This window comes from Patagioenas fasciata, chromosome 1, assembly GCF_037038585.1.
Source record: "Patagioenas fasciata isolate bPatFas1 chromosome 1, bPatFas1.hap1, whole genome shotgun sequence".
NCBI lineage: Eukaryota > Metazoa > Chordata > Aves > Columbiformes > Columbidae > Patagioenas > Patagioenas fasciata.
In genome coordinates, this window is record NC_092520.1 from 209,001,648 (window position 1) to 209,025,677 (window position 24,030).

The window sequence follows — 24,030 nt, forward strand, 5'->3', positions numbered from 1 at the left end:
TTAAGAATTTTTTTTGCACCCAGGACAGTCAGAATGAACATTATTGTCCTTGGGAAAATTAGGGTAGCAGGTCAACTGAGGCAAATTAAATGTCAGACGGTATTAGAGGCAGATCCTTTGATCCTGAGCATGTATGTCTGTCCTTCACAAACACCTCTAGGCCTGCCCACTGCTCACTGAATAAACCATAAATCTCTGCAGGCTCTGGAGTCGCAGCCTCCCTGCAAGCTCTTTGCCAGTTGATCCATCTGCAGGACATCGCAAGGACAGTCTCTGGAGGACAAAACAAGGTTCCTGACAAGCAGCTGAGATTCATCCTGCCTAAACTGAGAAATGTATGGTGTCGGTACCTACACCTGAGGTAGTCGCTCCAAAATCCCTTCACAATTAATGGGAAATGCAAGGTTCCAGGGCCCAGCCAAAAAGGAGCTGAGAAAAACTGTCTTGGACAACCTGGAATCAGGTAAAAGCTACCTCAGCCTAAATCCTTACGTTATGAAATACTACAGGTGCCTGCCGTTAAAACAAGAAAATGTTCGAAGCAAGTGAAATGAAAAGAAAGTGAAGAATTAATTAACTAAATAGAGGTGATTAAAGTAAATAAAGGAAACCATTATCATATCAAAATAAAAGACAAGAAAGATGATTAAATGAGTCTTCAAAAGACCCGTGAGAAACTCACAAAAGACATAATATGCATTTACCTGGTTTTTATTCTTTCATGATTTCATTTTCATTTTTATTCACTACCATCTGATAATTGCAAAAAACAGTTACTTTAACCATGGGCAATTTAAACCATTTTCATTTTTTTTTGAGGGCCAAGAGACAAAAGAACCTATTTATTGCCTGAGGGGATTTTTACTAAAATGAAAGCTTAATCTTTCATGTTTTTTTAAGTAAAGGCTTTTAAAAAATCATTTCTTACAATGCTGTAGGGAGAGACTTCCATGGGTATGCAAAATTGAAATTATAAATTTACAATTATAAAAAAATTAATAGTTTGGGGGATTGCATTGTCTCTGCTCTTTCTGAATGAACACTGTTTCAAGCTTAAAAGAAAGTATTTAGCACATGGAGGAGAATGAATGTCCTTAGACTCTCTTGCAGTCAAAACTACTTAGTAAGCATGTATGAGAGAAAGATCACTGGAGTTTAATTTGCTTGGACATATGTGATTGTATGAGCCTTCAAGAAAGAGTTTCACACAGATTAAACAGTCACTATTAGATGCCAAAAATTTTTCTCCTCCTTTTGAATATATTGCAATTATAAGCCAGCAGCAAAACTTGACATCCTCATATATCAAATGCCCTGTTTGTCCCTCACTTCTTGGCCTGTTTTTCTGTGTTGCCAATGCATCAAAGTTGGCTTGACCACCATCCTCTCCATAATACTATGATGCGCTAAAGGTTGCTAAATCTTATCTATGTAAAATTAGGCTTCAAGATGAATTTTAACTGAAGTAACCACCTTTCGGGGCTCTTATAACACTTGTCTACAAGGGACAGAACAAGAGTCAAAGATCGATTCAGGAGAGATATAGTTATATATGGGTAGGGACACAGATATGATTTATGTGGCTGTCATGGTTTAGGGCATATTAGAAGTGCATCCTTATACACATCCCTGTTCAATGCAGTATTTTGGTTTTAAGAACATCAAGAAAAGGATTAAATTCAAGCATGTACCTTTGTGCTCTCCTAAATTTGGGCAGTTTTCTGAACTGAGAAATATTAATTTAATGCATTATCTGGAGAGACACAAACATTTCTTCCTGGGCTTAGTGTAGACTTTGAAATCATATGAAATAATTTACACTTATGAAACACAACAAACTGAAGTGTTCTATTAAAAGAAAACTAGACCAAAAAAATACCCTCAAGGCCTCCAAATATCCACACATTGAAAGGCAGATTTAAATGTTTTCTGCCAACATATTTCAAGTTTTAATGGAAATACTTTGAGCTACTATGAAAACCTTTATCAAACTAAATTCATTTTCCATAGAGCAGAGAAGAATCATTGAAGATATTGTTCAGGTTTACAAAATATTTAATAGGGTGGAGAATGTGGAACCAGATAAGAAAGGTTAAACTGAAGGACATTTTAACAAGGCTTGATTTTAGGTTGGCTGTGCAACATAAATAGGTTAGTGGACCTATTAGATATAGACTTTTCTCTTTGACACACCAAATATTGGAAACACTTGTATACAGCTACTATCTGTAAGACTTTCAAAAGCAATTGCCATTCTGAATACACTATTTCAAAGGCTAAATGCTCAGATTTTTTTGAAAATAATACATCTTCAATGTGTCAGCCAAAATCATTAGTTTCTGTTGAAAAAACTTGGGTCTGCTCTGTGATACCACCCTGAGCAATACTAAGCTCTAGTTATCCCAAAGAAATACCAGCCCAGGCCAGGTGAAGCACCTTTTTAACCACATGCCTCTGCAGTCTTGGACATGAGATGAAACCACCTTCCAGGTACCCAAGGAGCCTTGAGACCAGGTTCAAATAGGGAACAGCCAGCGTGGATAAGAAGATTGCGTTGGAGAGGCAGAGAGGAAAATATGGACCTTAAGGATGAATCTGAGTCCTGTGCTAACACGGCAAGACAAAGATCATGACAGAAACATGCTGCCACCTGAGGTTCTGGTGCCATTTTGCTGCAGAGCTGCAAGGACAAGGAAAGTTCATTTCGGTACGTTGAGTTGTGCTGAGGAGTCTTGTCAGTGCGGCTCAAGAAATGCTGAGCACGCTTTGGGAGGGCAGGTTACTCAGTCATTTAACAGCTAAACTGCAGAGATATTACAGAGCACGCACGAAATGCAACATTTCTGCTTCTAGAAGTGGGTGACATTTTGACATGAGTAGCAGAGAATCACTGACACCGAGACTAGCCTTTTGCAAAGTGTTAAATCTCAGCTCCACGATAGAGGGAAGAGGTTGCTCAGGTTTTAAAAAAAAATATATCAGCGAATCAAAATTATTTCCACCCAACCTGCTTCTCTGAGATGTTGTGAATTAATATGATTTTTAGGTCAAGATGAACCTTACACCATAAACAGGAAAACGCTGCATAAACTTTGTATTTGGCCAAGCTGCCTTCAATTTAACCTCTCTCCCAGACAAACAATAAAACTATAATATAATGGGAAGCACCGGCCAGCTTCAACACCTGGCACCACACTTGGTCCCAGTTCTGTTGTTTGGTGAAGAGTGTTTTCCCTGCTGATGAACTCAAACCGTCTGCCATGAATTACTTTTTCATGGGGAATAAATACACACTTAAACAAGATTAAACACAAACGTTCTTTAGTGCTCTCTAAAATAATATGAATGTTTTTTAGAACAGCAATAAACACACTTCATGACGCAAATAATTACACCCTGCAGCCTTCACGTAAGATAAGTGGCCAGATTCTTGACTTGGCTACATCAATGTAAATCTGGAGTAAGTGAACTGAATCACCATCTCTCTCCATGGATTCTGAAGATGCTAGAGTGTTGCTGAACTCCGGATTTTCCCTGATTTCACTCTAGGGTTTTGCAAACATCAGACACACGTGGCTGAATGTCTACATGATGGTCATGGAGGCACCTGTGCCTCTTATCCTGTCCCTTTCTTTCCCCCATAAATCTGTCTTCTGCTTTGTGTAATGAAGTCAGAATCCATATTCTTTGTGCATCTGATAGCACTTCTGTAACTGTATTCTCAGGAGCAGAAGAAAGCTCCACTGAGGTTACAATGAGCAAAAGAGAAGGGAAAAAAGGGTAGAAGACCTTCACAAAAATTCATGATAGGTGAAAGCAATACGCACATGGTGTACTGGAAATCAAAGATGTGTTTCTCAGGGATTAAAAAGAACCACCTCGGTTGATCTTTCTGTAGGATGAGAAGGCTCGTGTTCTGAGTTCTTTTTGAAAAGTATAATTTAGCTTAAGTTTCCCATGAAATTGTACTTTTCATGTAGAGTTTTGTAAGGTGGGTCCGTTAGGTTTTAATGGCCCCTGAAATGAGTCTGGAAAGGTGAATGCATCCACATTGGACCACTTCAAAAGTCAGCTATTGGCTTAAAAATAACAGCTACAGAACTATTAAAAGGGCCTCTAAAGATTATATGACCACTGAACTCAGACACATGGAATCATTATTTAACTACTGTCTTCCCATTTATTGTCATATTCGTATTTTGAAAGCAAGCACTCTGCTCTTACCAGGACTTGTGAGGGCTCCCAGAGCACCGGTCGTTGTGGAGAGAGGATTTGCATTGGTGGTGGTAGCTGAGGTCTGGGCGGCGGCTGCTGCGGCTGCTAAAGTTGCCAAATTCTGTAATTGTAAAGCGTTCATGCCTGCGTGGAGAAGAAGTTGGGTTAATAAAAGGACGGTGTTAGGAAAAAAGTAAACTATTTTCAATGGACACAGAGATTTGGATGTACCTTCAGTTCTTCTTTTCCTTCTCAAGACATCTATAATCTGCTAACCACCCTGAATAGCATCTCTCACCTCTCTACCTCGGAGTTGAGAGAACACAACAAAGGCACCAGCCTACAGTTTAGGAAAATTAAACCTGGTTTGTGTCTCTTCTATAAGGGAAGTGTAGAATTAAAAGTCATTTAAACCCCGTGTGAAGCCCAGGTGCAATATTATTTCCTGACACAACAGGGGGTGTAAAGAAGATAACTAACGTTTAAAACACATTCAGGACAGGGTCATATAATTGAGATGAATACAATTTATTTTGTGTGTCTCCTCTGAATGTAGGTACTAAGGCTATGCTGTGCAGTGGCAAATAATCGTGCTGATCTCCCTTTTGATGTTTCATTTCTAAAACCACATATGAACTAAGAATATCAAATTAGTATCAGTCTGATCACAGAACCATCACTGAGGGAGGGACTTGTGGGTCATAAGCACTGGACTGTGTACTCAGTCATCTGTAACTTCATCATTTTAGAAGATGTCAGGAGGTATACTTGCATTTCAATGAGAACTTTGAACTAATGAATGCATTTAAATTGCAAAGGCTTTAATTAAGATGGCAATTAAAAAAGGACAAACAATAAATAAAATTTATGTGAAATGGAAAAAAAAAGATTATTAAGAAACAGAAAATGGCATTCATTTGACTTAAATCAGAGGGACAGAAGTCTACCTCTACAGATGCCTTCAAAAGTACCTACTTTTTACCTTAGACTAGACAAAGTACTTAAGCACTTACTTAATCTACGGTGAACAGCTTCAGTAAGACACTAAACTGAAGACACAAATTAAGTGTTACCATTAAACAGACTGGATCCTTCTCAGGGTCCTCTGAATAAGATACGACTGCCCACAGGGGCAATGTTCAGACTGGATATCTACGAACAGATGTGAGAGAGATTGTTTGGACGGCAGTGAGGGATCATCCTTTTTGGTCTGGACACAAGGGTGATCTGCGTATGCTGCTTGAGCCCTCAATAGAGTTTACAAAGTGAATGAGACCAAAATACTAAAAGAGCTTTATTACATTCTTGTAGTCCTGATAATATAAATACACACAAAAGATTGGGTGGTAGGAAGAGAAATACTTTTTATAGACCAAGTGATAGCACTGGGAAGACTGCATGAGTTTTGGGGAACACCCAAAGAAGAGCTTGAGTGCCTGGAAACTTGTCCAATTTTTTCTGCACGTTACTTTGTCTAACAAGAAGTATTACTTCTCCCTGCACACTTTGTTTCTCAAATGAGAGGAACTTAATATCAACTTAAAGAAGATGAAAAAAAAAAAAAAAAGGAGGTTAAAGGTTGTGCTTTGTAAGTGTGTTTGAGAAGGAAAAAAATGCAATGGAGACGCATTTTCTAGGAACTGAGAACTCCTACAGTAACTGACAGTGATATTACTTTCAACCACATATGTTGCAGACTGAGGTTGGTACAACCAATGAGCCCCATAAAGATATATTCTTACTGTCCCAGCATTAGGAACTGTGAGATAAACCTTGATATAAGCATCTATTTGTGAATAACCCCCCAAATTTAAATACAGCATGTTCCAACAGGCAGGTCAGATCTCAGGTGACCACCTAGCTTGGCTGAAGTTCTGACTTCTGTGGCTTAGTCAAATGACCAAATTCAGCTCAGATGTTGGTGCTTTTGAAAATGCGATACGACAACACGTTAAGAGTAAGGTTTCAGTTGATCCAAGAAAGCACCACATTGTAGTCTGGAATCTGCACCACACACTTGGAGGAATTACATGATCAAAAGAGCTCTTTCAGGCTTCTTTTGGAGGCTAATGACCATCTTAAGAAATAAGGTTTTTCTCCAACCCTACCAACTCAAATTATTTGCAAGGTGCAATAAAGGTGCCATAATCACAAGTCATTATTAACGTAGACAATAATGTCTAACTACTACATCAAGTGATCATGGGTCATTGTTACAATTTGTTCAGTCTTCTAAACTAGCTCTCACAAAGCTTAAGTGCTTAGAATACAAAGATAACTCTAAAATGGCAAAACTGTACCTTAATTAAATGGTCATTTTATAAATACTATAGTATTAGGTATTAGATACCCAAATGAATAGAAGAAAACTGCTCAAAACATCTCAAATCTTGAATAAGGTCATCCTCTAAAGCGGGAAAAGTTGACTGAATATGTAAAGAACCTTTTATTTTTACTCTCAGTCTAAAACTAAGTTTTAGAAACAGCATCATATTAACAAATACATTTCTGAAACCAAGACAGCAAGAAAACTCATCACAGTTTTCAAATCCTATCTCTGGTTCAACTTGAGAACTTTTCAGTCAAAAAGTACAATTCAGATAGAAATTCAGATACGCATGCATATATACATATAAATTTTTAATTTCTTGTTTGACCTGCTTGCTTGCCTCAGGTGTATTTTTTTTTCATTAAAAAATCCTTTCTTTGGCAGTAGGATTGTGCAGTTTATTTCAAGCAAGGGATGGAGAAGACTAAAGCTGGGGTCCAGCTCTTTGCAAACAGAGTAGACAGTGGTTCTCAAAATGAGGTACGGAATCCATTTTCATCCTGAACTGATATTTGGTCCTCAAGTGTTGTTTACCTTCCTCTTTCATAAAAAGTAAATCAGCAAAGAATGTCCACCAAACATTGCTCTTCTTCACTGAGGCTGTATTTTGTGTCACTCTACAAGAGAGATTTGGGAAAGCGGTAGGTTGCTCTTCACCACAGCAGCATGGTTTTCTGTCACCCACTGGTTAGTTATTCATCAGAAGGATCATCATAATCAGCTTATCTGTCCTCTATGAGGAGGTTTCCACTTTGGACTTTTAAACAGGACACATGGCAGGGTTAAATAATAGCAAAAACCAGAACGCTACCAGAGGAGAGACTGCAAAATAGCTTAACCTAGAGGAAATCCCACATGCTTCTGGAAAACGCAAGGACTTTTCTCCAAACCTCAGTTTAGATGCAAACGGATTTTGAAGCAATTTAATACTACTTTTTCTCTTGCATTTGATGTTCACAGCTTCGCTCATGCATGCAAGGCTGCAGAAGGCTGTGGGCACAGTGGGCTGTGCGGCTGGAAGGCAGCACAGACATTATTCCGCGCTCAAGGAAAAGCTCAGCAGCCAAGACAAGGTCACCAGGCAGCAGAACAAACAACTGCTCTCTCCGGGCTCACGAACCACTGTTGTGCTTGTGGGGATGCAAAATAATTCCAGCATTGCCTCATCCCACAAAAACATTTTTTAATAGTGGGACATTTCCTGTGGAAGCGCAAGAGGAACCCATCAACTTGACAAAAGAGTTTGAATGCCAAAAAAAACGACTGAGAAGCAAATGCTACGCAGTGATGGAGTCATCTCCCCACCCAGTCTGTTTTACTGTAGAGGTGACTAAAAGACACTGGCCACAAACCAGCTCTGCAGATGTTACCGGGTGTCAGCTTCAGTGATTGCAGGAAAAAAAGACTCCTTGCTGCTGTCACACATGTGTAAGAGAAGGATGGCAAAGAACACTGTTGAATTGGCCACCCAAATGTGATTGTCACCAAGGCACACACCGCCATCCAGCACAGTTCAGACCTGGTCGTTTCAACAGGTTTATCACTTCATATGAATTTTCTTTAAGATCCACTGTCTTTTCAAACATATAAAAGGTAAATTCTGTCATCACTTTTTCACACTCCCCAGGCATTTCACCATCTTTCCTCTCTCTTTATTGGTTTCTCCCACCAACTTGTCAAGGGTGCCAATGTCTCACTTGCTAGGGCAAACTTGGAGGAGGAAATCAAATGCTCTCAAGTCACAGACCCAGTGAGTATTTTGCTTTCAAATGCATATTTTTGGTTCAATTGAACTTCAGCCAAAGTACAGTTCTATGGGACTAATCTCCTCTCTTATTCTCTCCCCTTTCACACACTGTCTTCACACATTTCACATCCTGCAGCTTGTTCAAAACAGTCCCAAATCCCGCAACAGAGCTGGACCACAAATGAGTAGATCGTTTTTATTTGAAAGCGCTGCTCACTCAGCAAACGCGCCTCTCTCTGAAGAAATGCAAATTGCTTAACGTTGAAGAACAGCCTCACAGGCAGAGCTGCACATGAAAAATGAAAATCCCCCTGTAGGGGGAAAAAAACTTCAGGGTAAGGAATAACTCTTGATCTTCATGATGGAGACGATGTTGGGAATTAAAGGGAAATGATTAAAAAAAACCCAGAATCACAATACAGTTTGATTCTGTTTTTAATAACATGTATTTACCAATGTGCTATCAGCTTGGCAAATATTCAAGATTGCAAGGAAATTCAACTTTCATTTTGTTACTTGGCAGATTAAAAAAACAATTAATTTATGTACAAAACAGATGCACAGTATGCCTTGCTTGAAACTTTAGATTTTAAAAAAAATTATTTATAAGGATAGGGGCATGAAAATTTAATTTAACGTTCACCTTAGGTAATTTTGTGTCTTATTGTTCACGGCAATTACCATAAATCTACATATCAATAAGCGAGAACAGATGTCAGTTGTTACAAGTGCTTGCCAATCAGGCCTGTTAAAAAGTGACAGATGGGTGGTGATAGAACATTCTCATAAGGCCTATTAGCACATTCGCAGGAAATTTTTGTAGCGCTGCACAGTCACAGATGCAGTTCTGTGAAAACACGGGGAAATTTGAGAGCAGGAGATTTACATTTTACAACTTCTTGTGCTGCCTCCGTCACGAACTTTAATACAATGAAGCAATTTGCCTCATTTCAGTCACCACAGTTTTTCTCCTGTGATAACTGTAAATTCAGAATTACTAGGTATATGTAGAGGAGGCAATAGAGTCATGAGCCGTTCCTGAAGACTTCTTAGGCATCATCAGCTCTTGGGTTTCCAAAACAATAATAAAATCATATTAGGAAATAGTTGTGATTTGTTTGCTGAACAAACTCCTAATAAAAGAAGGCACCAGCTACATTTTAGTGACGTGGAGAATTTCAAAGTCAGTGGTGATTATCAGAGACAAATCTGGATAGTTCATAAGCAGTTCCCAATAAATGGGCTTCTTTTTCTTTGAAAATTTTACCCTTCCCAATTATTAGGATTTATTCCTTTTGAATTAAATCCTGACAGTACCTTAAAAACTGTGGATTAAGGTAAAATTTATCATCTCCAGGCCAAAAAGCAACTCTGACATCAGCCATTCCAGATGCTGATGTTAAAAATGGGGGAAAGGCTGTTTATGAAAGACTATGATGTTATTCCAACAATATTTTAATAATCAAAATAGACAGGAGACCTGAGAGTTACTTCCATCAAACCACATATAGTCTGTATCTACCTTTAGAAAAGCTGCTTATCTGATCAGCGCTAAAGGTACCGTGACTTTTTAGTGTCTTATCTAGCAAAGCCCTTAAAACAACTTTTAAGCGCACATTTGGTTCTGCTCTGTTTTTTAAGAGTACGTGCTTGAATCCAACTGAAAGTTGGAGGTACTGATTGATTTATATAGGATTTCAGCATGTTTTCAGGTTATACGTGCGCTAAACACATCCTGGCAAGAAATGCACTTTTCTCAATTGAAACTTTCCCAGGCCTAGTGGGAAGGATTCATCTGATCTAACTTTATCTGAATAAAAGTTATTTAATCAGGCTTTTGTATAGTCGAAGGAGAGTGAGTGGATGATTCATCTGATCCTAAAATAGACCTACCCTTGGTAGGATGGATCGCAGCCTGTGAGTGACTCCTTGTTGACACCGCAGGGGCATTGGACATTTAATTTCCAAACTGCTGGGGTTCAGTGGGATGAATTCCACTCCCAGAGGAACCAAGGCATTAAATAGCTCCTCTCCTTCCTTTCACTGCCTATGGAAGGCCCAGGCAAGGCTACAGATTTTGTGCCCAGGCTTGGCCAAAATTCCATATTGTGCCCTTTTACCACCTGAATAAGCACATCTCATAAACTGCCAAGCATTATTTTTCCTCTCAAGGTGCCTCTCCTTCTCCTGTGAGCAGGAGCGATGTGTGGATTGAGAGCAGCCTCACTTGCTTCAAACTCTGCCTCTCCAAAAAATGCTAAATGGAGTTGTTTAATTTATTAGCTTAAAAAAATATATATATCAACCAAACCTAATTGTATGGGTTCAATTAAGTAGGACTTTCAACGGAATTACTACTACAAAAACTCAATGCTTTTAGTCCCTGATGTCAACACTTTCAAAACTGGCAGTTATCTTCAAGAAACAGTTATCTCCCTTGAGCTAGAAACAGTTTCTCAGTGACCTTTACTTTTAATATGATATCCCTAAAGAGGTCAGAGCAGGAGAAGCCCTCCTTCAGTATGGCTCTGCTGGAATGAGGCCACCAAAGAGTCAGAGATACAAAGGATCCTTGGGCCAATGCAAAAGTATTGAGCTTCTGTGCAGATGGTCCTGGCTTCCAACCGGTCCCTCCAGATCTACCGAGCCAATCCAACAACTAGAGGGAAATATTCAGAAAGCAGAACCTCACAGAGTTTCTCTCACCCATCTGCTCCTACAGACTCTGCAACGGGAGGAAATCTGGCTTGAGTAACAGAAGAAGGGTGAAATGGCTTCAACAGGGCTCAGAAAGGGCCAGAAGTTCAACCCAAAACGCAACCAAACTGTGAGAGAGTTTGGAAAGGACTGGAAAAAAAAACATACATTGGAAAAATATAAAAAGTCCCAGCTGTAGAGGGTTTAGGGATCTCAAAGCAAAAGCCAGAAAAGACAAAAGCATGGTTTCATCCCCTGCATGATTTCAGAATGCAAAATACACTGTCTGTTCAATGAAATTAAGAGAGTCCCTTTGTGTCTTTTATGAGAACTATACATGTTTACATGTCCTGAGTGGTCACATACATAGAAATAGTTCTGTATGAGCAGATATTTATTCCTGCCAAAACATTTTACATTAGCAAATAGGAAAACTTCATAGATCCTATGTTTTTGAACATTTCAATTTTCTGCAGTCATACAAAACCTCCCTGTTTATACTGCCTGTGTAGTGCTTTCCAGGTTCTTCTTAAAACAGGCAGGTTGGCTTAAATAACTGCAGCTTTTAAGACCTGACCCAGCACCAGCCAAATTCAATGCAAACACTCAAGCAACATCAATCTCCTTTGAACTAAGATTTCCATGTAATTTGTATATATTTGAAGGAGCAATCTTTTTTGCTTGAAAGGTTGCTAGTGCTTAATGTAGCTTGCATTGTCTTTTTAAAGTAATACAATCAAATCACATAATGTAATTCATCTACATTATTAGCCTTCCCCAAAGACAAAGCTCAGGCTAGACGCTGAGGCTTGAGAGGCATGTGAGAGAAAGCATTGCCTTTAAATTAGCATTAGCAGAGGAGGGGAGGAAATGTGAGGAAGTGCTCACTGCAAAATGTACACTTGATGGTGGTTTGTGCTTGCATGTTTTACAAAGGACAGTGAAGCAGAGCTTGGCAAGGTAGGCTCGGCTCCTGCAATCAACACCAGGGGATTACTCTAATACCAAAGGCAGCATTACCAGCTCTCCCAAATTTGTTACCAGTCTCAACATATTACGTTATTTTCTTTGCCTTGGCACCTGAAATAAAACGATTTAATGAAAATGGCATTTTTCAATAAATACAAGAAAAACCTAAACTAGGGAATCAAGTGTGGAACCTTAAAGCTTGGGAAGCTAAACGGCAAACTACGACTTTTTGTGTCTCAAATGTTAATGTCTACCAAATTTTAATTAAATCAGTTTTCATGATTTGGTTGGACTTCATGCATGGTTTATGAACATAGGGTAAAGGAAGTAATGAATATATAGTAGGGCCAGTAAACTGCTAAAGTAAGACAGCATTCACTTTTAGAGCTGGCCCTCTGTGCGTTTAATGCCTGTATGTTGGTGAGTTGAATCCCCAGCTGCCAAACAAACAAACTCCAATTCTCTTCAACCAGAAATGCCTAAAACCGCTGCTTCTTTTAAAAAAGTCAAAGAATCTCTGCTTTTGCCACATAAAAACTACTTTAACCAGACTCAGGCATAATATTCAAACTACACACTGAAAACCAGTCTTTGCTCTTTAAGAAAAAATACTGCAAGGACTGTACGGCAAATGTTTCCTCATATGTGCAGCGAGGAATGTGCTGTATTCTTTCTGTTCATTATTGTTGAAGTTTAAATCAGTTATTCAATCAAAGCTGCGATATCTGCTCATTCGCCCCTCATCTCACCCCCAAATCAGGGAGAGAATTTAAAGGGATGAGAGAAAGTCATGGACTAAGGTCAAACCAGTTTAATAAAATCACAAAATCACAGTAGTATACTACAACTAATAATATCTCTCTATATATACAGAGAGATATATAATGAGTATAAGATATAGGTCCTGGGAAGAAAGGACCTCGGTCCTGAACAGCCGATCCCAGGAAGCAAGAGAAAAAGACCAAAAAGGCAGAAAAGCCCAGAGGCCTCTGCAAAATGGCAAAATAGTCAAGTCTGGATGTCAGTCAAAGTCTGTCCCATCCATGTTCCCCTTCCCAGTTGCAGATAGAGAGCCCAGAAAGACCTTGGCTCCCAAACAATGAAGATAACAGTAACCTCTTCAATTCTCGCCTCTCTAACTCAAAAACACTGGAAAGTTACTCAAAGAAAACCACTATTTCTGTCTCAGGGTGTTTTCTTGTTCTCAAACTAAATCCAACTGACTGTGCCAGCTACAAAAAAATCAGCACAAGTATGAAGATAACATGAGCTTTAGTAGTACAAATAAATGCTTGTAGATCCCAAGAGCCCCCAATTTTGGACACAGGCGTGACTGTATTTAGTCCTAATTCAGCAAACTGTGACTTCACTGAAACTTTAGCACAAAAGAGATGTTAGAGCCCTGACATGGAAGTAAAAGTGAAATTTTAATGGCTCCTGTGGCTTTTGATCAAACTTTTAGTGTCTGAATTCTATGGTAAGCACACCGATTGACTTCAAAGATAAAAGTTGGACCCCTCAGACACAAAGTTCAAAGAACTTGCAAGCTGCAATGATGGATCTTCTTTAGCACCTTACTCAATTGTGTCTAGATTTTATTCCTAACCTTGAAATATTACACTAATAGGCAAGCTAGACACAATACAGATATACATGTTAGATAAATTTTTGTAAAATGAATGTACATAGCTTAAATTAAAAACTCCAGGTCTTTAAAATCATACAAGGATGGCTTCAGCAGGTAATGCAAGATATTGCTGCGGACACAGGAGTATTTTCTATTGCTTTCACAAAACGTAGTGGATGAATCTTTAATACTAGATGCACAGCATAACATAGTTCTGCATGATTTCTGAGGAGAGAACGTGAACTCTCAGTCTTAGTGATGAAATAGTGCTTAGTCTTTGGCACTTTACTGTAGAGCTGCATTTGATATCACTAATTTGACCTCGAACATTAAGGTTTAGGAGTTACATGTTTTGGGGAAAGACAGGAGTAAACTTCAAGCTGTTTTAATGACATGAATATAAGAGAAAAAAACCCCATAATTTCCAGGAGAAGCAACCAGTCATTAAATTATCCCATAGATGAGCACATTAGCAATCTAATCTGTAGTCGAGAAGGTATATCCCTCAAGTAACAGTGATGTGCCACTACGATTTCTTAAGATGACTTTGTACTAGACCATATGATTTTCAGAGAATAAACCACATCTCAGATCAAGAGCCCATCCTGAAGCTACTTGACTAAAATTCTTGGTTTCAACACAGTTCTTGGAGACAAAGTTGAACCTACACTAACAGTGAGGAATAGGCAACAAAACTTCTAAGGTCCGCATAACGCAATGGATATCACATTATTTTTCCTCGTGGTCTCAATTCTTTCATTTTGTAGACCTAACCAAATATGAAAACATTAAACACAATCTCTGAGCTCAAAGCCACTTTCAAAACTGCCAAGTATAAAACTGTTACTGAGCCGCTGTGTTCTGTTTATCATATTAAGATACATTTTTTGATGAAAAAAATGCTAGATTGCAAGTATAACATAATAGAACCAGCAAGCACTGCCAGCAGGTCTGAGGAAAAGAGAATAATTCGGAGATATTGTCATCTGTAGGCCAATTTATATTGTCAGACAGCAGGTTCACATTAGTCTCTGATGTCACTGCAATAATGGCATAATATAACAATTGAGTGAAGAATACCTGTGGGGTATAGCTATATGGTGCAGTATATCTCTACTTGTTAAAGTATTTCAGGATTCATTCAAAGCAGAACCAGAAGAAGCAAAAGACCAGGATTAAAAGAAGAGTGAGAAAATGGTGTTCATAAAGACTTCTGAATATTTTAGCCCTTATTTTGTGATGATGAAGCAAGCACGATGTTGTATTTCATTAATTCAGTGGGTTCATGATTAAAATAAACTAATGCAGCAATTTAGGGGTTTTGTGCTGTGCTTCCTTTTTTTCTTTCCCTATAACAAGAAAAAAGGCTTTTTAACAGTTTCTCGCGGCAGGCATAATGTGCATCTGTGCTCTGATTTACTGCACATGCTGCCTTCTCTAGCATCATGTTAAGTTGGGGTATCAGCATGGTAGGTCACACAGTGGGAATGACCTTTTGCTAATCACTACACATCAGTTACTACTGGCACACAGCTCATTACTAAGAAACCCTCCAACTAGCTGGCTTTCAAATCCACTCACACTTTGATTTTTCCTTTTTTTGTTCCTTTTCTTTCTTTCTTTTTGTCCCCCAGACTAAAGATTATACTTTTACATAAAAGCTTCTGTTGTGTAATTTTGTCAACTAGGGTTCCAAAGTCAAAAAGGCACCCAGTTAATTTTCCGTGATTATAAAAGGAGCCTGAAAATTCATACTGAAGGTAGGCCTGTAATCTTGGGTTTCATTAAAAAGGTCAGAACATTTTTACTCACCACCCATTATTAAAATATTTGAGGGCTGCCATTAATTTGATTTTTCAGGACATAGAAATCTCACTGGAAATTAGAATGCAATCCTGCTGTTGCTTTACTGACACTTTTCATAGGGTAGGATACAGCTGCAGGGACTGAGAGCTCTCCTGCAATTTACAATTGGTTACTTTGGACAAATGGCAGGTGACTAATGCAAGACAAACTGTTTGCACAACCTGGGAGCACCGGGTTTAATTTCAGTTTCTGAAAGCCGGGAAAAAGTGTTTCTATTGACGCTGAACGGCGAGCTGTCCCCTGCCAATACATCTGCCACATTTAATACACAACACCTTCCCCGCCCCCGACTGTGATTATTAGAGGTACAGAATTCAATAGCTTAAGAATATAAACCATAGCTGGAGCAGAAGGAAATAGTTTTTAACTTACCGGCCATTTGCTGAATGCCGCTGAAGGCACCCAAGTTACTGGAGGAAGTTGCTTGCTGCAGGAGCTGCAAATTAACAACACAACACAGCAATCTATATGACATTAATGTAACAAATGAAGATAAAACTAAAATGAGCTATCATTTCACATTTGGAGTATTTCTGCTTTCCTTTACATTTATATAGTGTCTTGCTTCTGTCTATTGTTGGAATGAACATCCCCAGAGTCAATGCTGTAAATCCATATTAATGTCTAATCTCTATTAAGAAACACAGAGACACAAGGGAAACTCAATAACATTGCTGCTTTAAAACAATTAATCAATTTATTCTTTTTAACAACCAGGTGTTAAATCTATTTAAACCAACATAGCGTGACTAATTACAACCCTCTGTAGTCTAGTAGTTACCATAACTCATCTCTGTCAATCACAGTCCATTCTCCCCCATCCCCTTGAATTCAGTTTTTTCTTTATTATCTCCATGAATCAAGCACACAGACAGTCATTAGACTGGTATTTGTATATAACAATTTAGCCTGCCACAGTATTAATTAGCCTACCTCAGTACTAATATATATTTTTAATTGCCAGGTAAATAGCTGTTTATAATGATATCACTTTATCAAAGCACTGTATGCATATATATTATGTGTATATATATATGCCTACATGGTACATCTATATGGATGCATCTATTTGTTTAACTTGGAATCATCAGGAGCTCCCCAAGTTATCCCAAAGCTGCTCAACGAGACCTCTCAGTTTCCGTGTGGCCAAAAGCAGATGCTCCCTCTCAGCTGTGCTGCAAGGGAGACTCTCTTGGCCACCCAGACCCAAGACTCATGACTGAGGATTTCAGATTTCTCCAACAGAGGCAGCAGCTAGAATTTGTTCCTACCTTACAGCTGGACCAAAGAAAATACCATTTTAAATTTATACGAAACAAATTGCTTTTCTTCACTTTCTGTACAAGGTAGAATCATTAGAATCATTTCAGTTGGAAGAGACCCTCAGGATCATCGAGTCCAACCTAACCCTGGCACTAAGCCATGTCCCTAAGAACCTCATTTAAACACCTTTCAAACACCTCCAGGGATGGTGACTCCACCATTTCCATGGGCAGCTTGTTTCAATGCCTGACAACCCTTTCCATGAAGAATTTTTTCCTAATCTCTGATCTATACCTACCCAACAGGTAGTATGAACCACACATGCTTAGCATTGTTAGAATCAGGCATTAAAGCGAAAGCCATTTCCAAATGAAAATATGGAAAAATCAGAGGACAGAACCACAACATTCTAGTTTAGGCTGCACCATATAGATATGGCCCCTATCAGCTGCCTTTCTGTCCTCCCCTAAGGAAGAGCTTAAATTTTACTCCAGCTATAAAGAACAGACTCTAACGTTCAAAAGAACAATAAAACTAACAGAATCAAATTTTATATTGCAGCACAAGTAAACTTTAAATGCTTGCCTTGGACAGCACTGACAAATCTTGGAATGTTTATTCAAGTTCTATTCCTTGTTATTTAATTTTAGATCATGTGATAAACGTACAGAGTTTTTTATATAGAAGATGACACGCTACCTGTCCTGGAGGACTTAACAATTTATTGCAGGGGGTTTACTATAGCTGATTTACCATGGTTCTAAAATAAATGCAGCATAATATATCTGCTGCCTCTGCAATGCACTTACAGCTAGATATTGTGGTGTGAGTCCTCCAAGACCTGTGAGGTTTCCCCAAGTGGCAGTATTGAGCTGTTGCATCTGCTGTGCCAACTGCTGCTGCAAACGCCGCTGCTCCTTGTCCTTTTGGGTATCGGCGAACTTCACCACGATTGGCGAAGAGCAGCCCTGTGGTTAGACAGATTGGGAAAGACAGAAGGGTTAAATCCCACCGAGTCACGCTCGCATCGTGAGCTCAGCCACGTCTCATAGGGCCACCAGCAACGGCACAACCTGGTTCCTCACCCTCTTTTTGTGATTGGCATGTGTAGGATGGCAAGCACTAAGATTTTCAGCGTCTTAGGTAAAGAGACTACGGAGAAATTATTGATCTCCCAGTTCTTTGTATAAAGTACCTTTCCTTAGGCTCTCTTTTCTTTCCAGCTATCAAAACTGCTGCCAGAGACAGTGAACTGTACCAGTCCTCTTTAATTAAGCTTCACAGTTGATGAGATGGATGCGATGCTTTGTCTGCAGTCTGTTTTCAAGGCATCGCCAAAGGGAGCGGTGTCCAACCTCCCTGCTGCCAGGGACCACACAGCCAACACCGCCGTGCCACCACGGGCTGGTTGTGCGGCCACGCTCAGTGCAGCTGGCTCCTCTGCCCGACGTAAATAGACCATGGGCAACAGATTTACTTCAGTGCCCATCATCAGTGGGTCACTGGTCCTTTCCGTACCAAGGACCTCCAGCCCCAAGTGAGCGCAAAGGGTGATGCTGCTGGAGAATTCACCCACCTCTGGTCTGCTCCCAGGCACGCTTTGTATCAAGCATCCTTGAGATGTGAACAAAGGGCAGGATGCAGACCAAAAGCAACTAGTTCTGGTGACAGCAGCTCATTCCTGATTGCCCTCATTTCTTCATTGCTGCTATGAGCCTCTTGTTACATGATATGAAAGGGCTGCAAGACCCCTTAGGAAACAGGGAGGCTGTAAGAAAGAACTAGAGATCTGGTCTGCAGCCTACTCCTCACCCATGTCTTAGGGACCCTTGAGAAGAAGTAGGAGGTCATGGACTAGATGGACTTTAGAGGTAAGCTGGATATTTCTCTTGGACTTCAAGCTGAGTTTTCCTGGGCAAAGTCACTGAAAGAATGAGACGTTAATATGAAATCTCTGCTGCTCTCGCTTGATTTTTTTTTCGCCCGCTAACATACAAAAATATTTTTCATAATTTAACCTCTCAAATCTTCATTTTTTCAAGGAGCAAACTATATACTGCAATGATTCAGTTCGCCAAATTAATTCAAGCATTTCGTGAGTCATATTAACTGTCAATCCATTGCACACTGTTTTCCAGCTTCATAGGATCCAATGAATAGCTCCCCTTCACACGCTATGCTTTGTTATACTAATTTCTTGTCTAACTTCAATCTGGACACAATGGGGGGAGTGAAAGATGACTCAGGTCCAAAAACCAGAGCAGCACTTTAGTCAAAATGTATAGTGTGGGATGGGGAGCAGGGTTCTACTTAACCTAACACTTCCCATGGCTGCTCTCTCAACACCGTGAATATCTTCAGAAAACATCCTGTCCTCTTTTATTTACAAAAACCAGCCATGTACCTTTTCTCTGAAGAACCTCACACCCAGAGAAATGCTAAGAACATTCACAACCAACAGGCAAAATGATGAAATAAATCACAATAATAACATCTCTTGTATGAAGATCTCCCATCAATACTGTTCCTTTAGAATTATCTTAGAAAATCATCGCTTGTGATTTATTATTCTACCTCCAACTCCTTTCCTGTGTGTTTCATTGTAAAACTGTCTTTCATTGTTTCAGTGAGGAAGAAAGGAGATATGTACCACTCCAGCAATCAAATAAAGATTACGAAGGAGTCAGCTTGTTACACAATTACCCCTCTCTAGTGATTTTTATACTAATACTAAAAACAAGACCCTTAAAAAAAATAAAAAAAAAAAAAAGAAAAGAAAGAAAAAGGAGCTGGGGAGTGGGGGGTTTGAGAGAGTTTCTTCTGGTTTAGCTAATAAAGAAAGCAAGTAGTTTCTATTTAATATGAGGTTTGGCAGCACTGCGTTAACAACAACAAGAACTTACTGCCTTCTACCTAGATGTCCAAGAGAATCAAGACTGTTTCCAAAGAAGCAGAATGAATTTCAAAGGAAGAAATATTACATACTGTTTCAGTTCTCAGTTCAGCAGCTCAGCACTCAACACTACAGCTGACATCAAATTTATGAATGCTTAAATGTCAGTAAATTGTATAAAAACAGTATCTCTGCAATTTATGAATCTATAATTCATTTTTTCACTGTCTGCTCTATATTTCATCACTTCATCATTTTCAAGAGACCAAACATTCTGAAAACTGAAATTATATGTAGCATGTGGCTCTATATGAGAAACGGGTTGTTATTGTTGCATCAAATTTACTCCGTGATAACAAATTAGTGTCTTCTATTGGTGCTGCATTTGAATGCATTAAACAAACAAACAAAAAAACTCCACAGAAATGAGACAGAAGAGCAAAAACTTAGAGCAGCAATTTTGTTTTCAAAATCAGTTGATTTAACCAGGTCAGAAAGTCAGGTGGAAAGAGTAGTAAGAGAATTCTATGAGATGTGTTCATCTGGACATTAACATCCTCTATGTTCTTTCTTGGTCTACTTCGGAAATTCATGTTGGTGAGTGATGTGTGCCCAAGAATTGAAAATAATGAAATCAGAAGAAATACTCTGCAGTAATTTGATTGAAACATAATTGCGTACTACGTATTGGCACTCCAGCTCACTTCTGTTTGCAAAAAAACCCACAAAACAAAAGTGTCCAAGGACCAGTGTTTCAGGCTGAGAGTTAACTCCAGCTAACCCAGGTCAATTTTTTAATAGAAGATTATTGGCAAATTTTTTTTTTTTTGCTTAAATAATGATTTGTGTTCTATGCTCTTCCATTATCTATCTCGAGAGGAAGCTCCCAGCACATGTGAAGGGTGCAGGTTCCCTTCTCATTCAATGACTTGGTCTCTCCACCCCATTTAGTGCCATTTTCTTCCCAGCAGCTGTTGCTGCCTTCATATATTTCTTTGTGATGTCAAGACGGTACAGACTCAGTTGAGTCCCTCACCCCCGGAGCTGGAGGGTCTGTTGCTTCTCTCAAAAAAGGGGCTCTCAGCCTAAGCTCAATTGGCACAAACACCCAGATGTTCAAAATGTAAAATACTTGGTATCACCTTGCCAGTGTGGAGATCTCATTGATGATGTCTCTAAAGGTGTTGAGAAGTATTTTGATCCAACAGTAACTATTCTATGGAACTAATGTCAACAGGACTATCACATCAAAATGCAGCCTCTTTTGGAGCACTGCATAGAACGGAAGAATGGGGGAATTTGTATAAGAGGTATTATCTATTTAATTTTACCATTTTTTTGAAGTAGAGCTGTGTAAAATTCATTTTCCTAGACAGAAAAATACACTAAAACACATGGAAAAATGTATGTAAAGCACAGTATTACCAATAAACATTTTCTTGGAATCAAACTCAGAAAAACATATAGATTTGAAGTAATGGAGCAGTGTATGGCAGATAAAATATAAGTATTATTTTGGAGAATCAAAGTGGCATTTTTTTTTTTTCACAATATACTGTCAGACTGTATATGTTGTATAACAGCAGCTTTCTAGTAAAGATTATATCAATTATTCTCATCTCATTGGCAGATTCTCATCTAAAACTGTATACTCAGGGTCTAAAAATGCATTGCACTGAAAAGAAAACACATCGATTATAAAAGAAGCTCAACCAAATTCAAACGTGATGTTTGGAAAGACAATAGCTTCGCAATGCTGATATCATTACTTATACTATACAGGAAACAGTTAGTGACATTTTCATGCACTGCCTTGGTTTTTGTCTTCTCCTCCTTCTTCTGTCCACCCTCCCACCCCTGGTCTCCCCACTTGGCTCGTTACACAAAGCAGCTCAACGACATGACGCAATAATGATTGTTTAGCACCCAGCATGCTTTGGGAGACTAGAGCATTGCAAAGAAAAATCACTGAGGAAAATAAATAATAATAATAAAAAAAAAATCGAAAGGTCCTGATGGAAAAAGAAAGAAAAATAAAAGAAACAAGTGCACAAAACATCAATGCCACCTCTGAGAAAAATCATCACTACACAAAGATACAGTGTACATAATACAGTTTAACATGCACTCTCCAATGATAAGCTAGAAGATCCAGAGTAAGTAAAGACTTCATACTTGTGCGGTTTTTTGTGCAAAATTCTGAAAGACCATGACAAAAATCACAGACTGAAAAAAGGTTTGAGATTGTCAGACAAGCCGTGGCATTCGATAACCACTCCAATGAACTCATCGTTAGCCTGCAGCTGTATTCACATTAAGTGAGCAGATTTAAAGGTTTGTGTTGCTCATCGTGATAAAATACGAGGCCGTAAAGGCAGTTTGGGAGGAAATAAAGAGCGTTGCTTGTGAGAGGCCAGGCACAACACTGCTCTGTAGGAACTGCCACACTTTGATATGCTCTGTCATCATTAGCATTTTTATTGGCTACATGAAGAAGGAGAAATTATATTAACTTAAAGGAGATTCTATTTGCAAAAAAACACATGCACTGGTAACTCAGTGTGGCCAGGTTAAATCTCTCGAGCTTTGTTTCTCAGAGCAGCGAAAACCTCAACACTTAGAAATCTATTTAAAAGAAACTAAGATATTTCTTCGGATGTGTGTGTGTTTTAAAATTCAAGGTAATTTACTCATTGGATGCACTCTGAGTATAACTTAGGAGTGGTATTCACAGCCTTTTTGTTTTCTGCTGAATGCCACTGGAAACAGGATCCAGAGCCGTGTTTGGATACCACACAGCAACTTTACTGTGCGCTTTCCGGTCATTAAGAAAAATAAGCTTATAAAGAGAGGTAGAGTGAGCCAGTAAAAAGTTTAAATCTGTGATTGTCATGTGTCTGATCTGGTCCAGGAGAGCATGGCTTTACCATTCGCAATCATTTGCACAAAGAAAACAAAGAAAGGGCAAATGATACAGTACTGTACCTCCATGGTCTGAGACTGGTGCATGGCTTTGATTGCATTCTGTGCCATTGCCCTTGTAGAAAATGTGACAAACGCACAGCCTGTGGGAACAAGGGGACAGGGAGCAGGAAAGACAAAAAACAACAAGACAAAAGGGTTGGACGCTTGTTAAACCAACACAGTCTACGAGAACGGCCACAAGACGACACTGTTCTCAGTAGTACATAAAAATAAACAACTTCTCTAGTTTATTTATTGACAGTGCTGACTTGCTAATCTGACCATAGATGAAAGAAAAAAATTAGGTGGGAATGGATGAGCAGAAAGGTGTTTTTTTTTTTTCCTTTTTTCCTTTTTTTTTTTTGCCACAGGGTTTGAAATAAGTAAGGCTTTTATGTAGTCTTTGGATTGCATACTTTAGTCTATTCATGCCATGCATTAACAATTACTTGCTATGGCTTTGTGCAGGTAAATTGTGAATAAGTGAACAAGTGACTGGCAGCCCTGGCAGCTGGGAATTTAAAGGAGTCCATAAAATCACGTACTTTTGTGATGCACCAAGAACAACCATACAAATAAAGATGAGAAAAACTCCACTGTGTACCCTCTGACTGAGTGTGAAAAGGCTCAGACAAAATTCAGTAATGTACGTGGAATCTCAACATTTAAGAAAATAACGTATTAAAAATAAAAATCGTAGAGATTTTTTGTTTCTCCGAGTCCCAAGTACAAGTACAGTTCTTTGATCTAGGAAAGCTACCACCAGCTTGAGCAATTCTGAAGCCATGTGCATGAATAACCAAAAAAATCACTTTTCTCCCTCCTCAGCCTTTTAAATCATAATGAAAAGCCAATAGGCTAATGCCTGGACTATTATTCCACCCTTTTACTATTGTCAGTCATACCTACACTGGGCATGGTTCAGGTCAACTTTTTCAGTGCATGACTCAGTGCCCTTTTGACTAATAAAAACATTGCCTTCTGAGGTTTACATTTTATTCTTCATGCACCCTTGGGCATCTTAAAGAAAAAGACTGTGAAATTAATGCAGATTCAGGCTGATTTTGTAATAATACCATGGCACACTAAAAGCTTAGCTAAAGCAACACAGACTTATTTCACTTGTGATCTCTAATGACTTTAAAAGTGCATTGATTTTCAGCTCCCTTAGCCTTGCACAGTTTGAACTTAGGTTTCAGAGAATAATTTAGTGTTCCACTCAATTTCCTCAAAACATTATTATTATTACTACTTAAAAGATTTCCAAATGAAGCAAATCTAAGCACTGAGAGGCTGAAGCATATTGTCATTTTAAAGCTAATGCATGAAAGCTACATTCTGGCATCAAAAATACAATATTGTTGCCCCTGTGGCCAATGGGCAAAATAAACCATTTTGCAATCCAACAAGCAACAGATTGTTTGCTTTATGTAAATTATTTTGAGGCATAAAATACTTTT

General features: G+C 38.8%; 1 protein-coding gene across 14 annotated transcripts in view; it reads right to left on the reverse strand.

Moving 5' to 3' along the window:
• Positions 1-24,030, reverse strand: part of CELF2 (CUGBP Elav-like family member 2) — a 558,210-nt gene that overhangs the window by 36,232 nt on the left and 497,948 nt on the right. For all 14 annotated transcript variants that reach the window (XM_071803529.1, XM_071803523.1, XM_071803521.1 and 11 more), the window contains 4 exons: positions 22,592-22,671; positions 17,523-17,681; positions 15,823-15,886; positions 4,225-4,359 (listed from right to left, as the gene is read on the reverse strand). In XM_071803529.1, coding sequence (XP_071659630.1) covers positions 4,225-4,359; positions 15,823-15,886; positions 17,523-17,681; positions 22,592-22,671 — 438 coding nt within the window. The remainder of the gene's footprint in view (positions 1-4,224; positions 4,360-15,822; positions 15,887-17,522; positions 17,682-22,591; positions 22,672-24,030) is intronic.